Below are 4,687 nucleotides of genomic sequence, written 5' to 3'. Positions count from 1 at the left end.
CGTGTTCTGCTTTGCGTATAATTTACTATGTTATGCACTTGTAAGACGGAGACAACACATGCGGGTATCACGTCCTCTTAAGAAAAATACCAATAACAAAATCATCCTATTATACATATTATTTCTTACAATAGTTAGCTTCCGACACCAACGAAGTAGAGGTAAATAGCACATATTGTACCTAACGGAAAGTTAATTACATGTATAAATTATTTTTTACCAATTAGTTAACATTTTAAAATGTATTATTTCCAGACATTTTTTTATGTTTTCCTTACTCAATATGATTATTTGTACACTCATTTCCGTAAATTTTTAGAGGTTAAAATTCAATTATGTATTTCTCTCTAAACCTTTTCACAGATGAGACCTATACTAGTGATACACTGATGATAACTATATCACACTACATGCACAATAATATTATTATATATGTAACAGTGGAAACCAGAGATAAGAGCCGCGTAGCACTACAATTTGATGAAAAATAATAAGTCTATTATTAGTATAGAACCTAAACATTTTAAAAGTTACAAAGCAAGTCAAAGCCTGCAAGTGTTGGTTTTATTCATTTTACAATTATTTTATTTATGAAAATTGTATCACACGAACCCTTTATGACCATTTATTTAAATATATGGATAATTTTATAATTACCGGAACAACTGAATCACATTTTTCCGGTTCAGTATATTTATATAATTATTTCCGGCAATATTTACGTGTTACAGATCAAGGATGTCAATCTTTTTTAATATATCAATTTATTTTCGAAGGCATGTCTGTTACCTATTTATTCTTATTGTTGAAAACGTATGAAACACTCTATGATTGTTAAAACCATAGGCAAAATGTTAATCAAAACGTTCGGACTTATTTTATTTTTCTCATCGTCTCAATCCAAAAACATTTTTAGGCCAAACTTGCCTGTGGTAAATTAATAATCAGCTTGATTTATTAAACAGGATATCTTTTTTCTATTATTAATTCTAATGTGACAAATTTATATTTGTGATAATATCTTTGTAATTAAATTTGAATATATTATAATTATTCTACTTATTACAGGGCGAATATCACCTGGTGATTGATAAAGTATATCCGTGTGAAAAAACAAAAAACTATCCACTTCAATTCAATTGGTATTTAAGTAAAAAGACATCTAGTATAACGGAGTTAAAAGGCAATATGACATTGTTTATACCTTTCGATGATACTCTTACAGTAAGTACATATTATACGTATAACGATTAATTTAAGAGTTGTATAATATAAATAAACCTTTGTATTGTGATATCTGATAGTTAAAAATAATTGTAATTGATAAATGTATTAAATAGATCCTCAAATTTATAATAGAATAAGTCCTGATTGATTCATAATCAACGAATTTCAGAAAATAACAAACTGATTAATTTTAATTTTCCATCCAAGTTCATTATAATAATTATAATAATATGGAAATTTCACTGTAATACTATACCTAATCGTACTTGGTATGTACCTACCATAATATTACAAGAATCTAGCTACTCCATTGTTTACATCATAAGGAGACAAGGAATACAATATATTCTGCATTCATTAAAATTGCATTTAATAACACATATTACAACTAATTTGCAATTAACTGGATTGATTGGAAATAATTAACAACATAAAAGTTTAAGGGGCCTCGCCATCTCATTGATTTAAGAAGAATCATTTAGGCAATTTCTTATCTCGTTGTCGCCACATGAGATCTATGTGTTAGTCGTAAATGATTATTAGTGTGTGTGGTGTCCATGCTGGTCAATTGTAACGGTACGGAAGGCTCTCACAAGCACTCGCAAACACATGTCAGTATGTAATATTATGATTACGAAAAAATGTTCAATCAAACATACGATTCTAATTCCAACAATACATCTCAACGATTAACTCGTTTTGCATTCTGACAAGATATTATTTTTAACGAGGAATCGGTCGAGGAATATTTTTTAAAATTGTATTTAGTTAATTAAATAATTAAGTTAGTAATAAATTCTGAATTTTTTTGTATTTTTTATAATTTTTATTGCAGTTTAAATTACAAAAATACAAAATGTGGCTCGACCGTTCCTTTATATATTAGGGACAACCCGAATATTTTTTCAGGAATAAAAATCGTAATAATTCTCGGCACGTATCGTTGGAATTAGAGACAGTAGTTTTTGAAAAAAAAGAACCTAAGAACCTTGTTTTATTTTTTTCCCCGTAACTCATACATTATAATATTAATCATAATAATTATGATTATATTTATCACGAAATAAGTGTCTGCAATTGCAAATTCTTGGTGAACATAACAATTGTATTATTTTAATATTAATTTTAATTTCTACACGAAATGTAAATGTATGTATAGTCTTAATTAATGTAATATAGTATTTTTTTGTAGATTGATTTTAACCTTGAGTCTTGGGGCTCAACAGGTGGATGGGTGCCAAATGCATTAATTATCAAGACAAAAAAGGCATGCAGTAATGTAAAACATCTCACTGGAAATGCATGGCTTAATTATATGGAGGGTTTCAAAATTCCAGCTAATAAATGTCCAATTCCAGTGGTAATGTATAAAGACATTAAAAACATTTATATAATTTATAATTTTTTTGTTTGTTTATTTTATTTCAGTATAATTCAATTATAATAAAATAATTACAATAAGAATAGTAGAGTTGATACGTTACTATACTGAGTTGTTCGATAGATAAATATACAATATAAATAATATAATAGTATTGATTAATCTATACAATATTAACACAAATGTTTCCTTAAATATTGACATTTAATACATATTCAATTTGATTGAGGCAATATATTCTCATCGAGGCCATTAACAATTGATTTTTTTATATGAGTTTTATGTATTAAATAATAGGTTTTATTAGACTGTTTTTCACGTAAACTTTGTGTTGCACTCTTTTTATTACATCATTTCCCAAATTATTGAATATAGGTAGGTAACATGAATTCGGGAGAACATCTTAAACTGGACAATGTTACACTATGTGAATCTTATGATAATTTTTTTAATGTACAATTTATAAATAGATTGTATGTATGTGTGGCTAAATAACTAAAATGGTGAATACGCCGACAGAAGACAGTAGGTATCTAAGCTATTGTTTTGGTAATATGTACTGTATTTATGTTTTGTTTTATTTCTTCCTCCCCAGCATGTTGTACCGTATGCTAAAATTGAAGAAAATAATGCCATATTATATACTCGTATTAAAACTATTTATTGGGAAAGCAAATTTTTTTGAATATATGTTTGTATTTGACAATTTCAGATCAAAATCAATCGTAATTCCTACATATTTAAATGATAATACCATAGTAATTGGTTTATAGTTGCAGCTGGTTGAATTAGTCATACATAATATTGTGATGACCAAATGACCCAGATATGAGTCTGCGTTTATAATATAGGTGTAACATAGTATAATCAGTACAATATTATTTTTTCTTTGTTTACAATACTAACTAAACTATATACTATCAATAATTTAACTTAATTAAATTATAATAATAAATTATAAAATGAACAATGTGAGCACTTGTCTTTGAAAGTATTAGGTGATTTTGAGTACAATTGTAACAATCCATTTCATTAATATTCTAACTTGTTTTCTTTCATTACATTTTTATTCTGTTGTGTAAAATGTTTCTGTTATAGAGGGTGATTAATTAAGCGTAAAATACTCATTATCTCAAAAAGTATTAATGTTTTTGATTATATTTTTTACATAGTTTCAAGTTGTTAAAAAACTTCTTTTTCTTTGATTACATTTTTATTCTTTTGTGTAACATGTTTCTCTTATATATAAATGATTACAGACTAAATTTTTTAAAAATTTTTGAGTAAATGGGAATAAAAAAAAAATCCAAATGAGCGATTGTACCAGCCATTGGAGTGTAGTTAAAAAGGCCATCATTAAAAAAAATACTATAATGACAAAGCTTTTTAACATAATCAAACATCTACATATTGACCATGTTACAATCGTAACGTGTTACAATTTTATGCAGTCGCCTCTACCTACTTATGCATTTGTAACAATTTTGTTTTTTAAATGTTTGCAGGGCACATATATTACACCAGGGATCGATAAGACAAAATTTGAAGATATGAACTTTCCCAAAATATATTTTTATGGAAAATATAAAGTTGTGGTTCGCTATAAAAATTTGAAAAATGAAGTAGTTGGCTGCGTTGTTGTTGAGATTAACCTTATACGTCCTTGGGAAACACCAATTTGATTACTGTATATATGAAATAACAATATAATATGTTATTAACTTGTTATGAAGACTATATAGTAAATATTTTTAAGAGTCCCAACAGTATCTGATTTAATTCACATTCTAAGGAGGGGGGGGGGGTGGAATAATATCCTTTCGGTCCATAAATTGTACTTTTGACTATTTAACCACTCAAGCAAAATACTATAATATTTAACATACGGTCATCGAGACATATATTGATAACCTAGCCGGTGAAAATACTCGAATACCTACACTATATAATTATATAAACAAATGTAATTACGACGATAACTTAAATATAAACTATACACTTCAATTATAATAATAAAAAACAATTATTATGTTTAATGAATCATGCAGATCATTAATTATGACTAATCTATAATCATTG

The 4,687-nt window shown here is 26.8% G+C and overlaps 1 protein-coding gene across 1 annotated transcript; it reads left to right on the top strand.

Moving 5' to 3' along the window:
* The first annotated feature begins 815 nt into the window (after positions 1-815).
* LOC100569270 lies at positions 816-4,290 on the top strand. Its single transcript, XM_003244559.1, has 4 exons — positions 816-932; positions 1,069-1,224; positions 2,420-2,587; positions 4,114-4,290. Exons 1-4 carry the CDS (start codon positions 816-818, stop codon positions 4,288-4,290), a joined length of 618 nt encoding a protein of 205 aa, XP_003244607.1.
* The last annotated feature ends 397 nt before the right edge of the window (positions 4,291-4,687 follow it).

This window comes from Acyrthosiphon pisum, chromosome A2, assembly GCF_005508785.2.
Source record: "Acyrthosiphon pisum isolate AL4f chromosome A2, pea_aphid_22Mar2018_4r6ur, whole genome shotgun sequence".
Taxonomy (NCBI): domain Eukaryota; kingdom Metazoa; phylum Arthropoda; class Insecta; order Hemiptera; family Aphididae; genus Acyrthosiphon; species Acyrthosiphon pisum.
The sequence above is the reverse complement of the archived record's forward strand: the minus strand, read 5'-3'. Positions and strand labels throughout refer to the sequence as shown.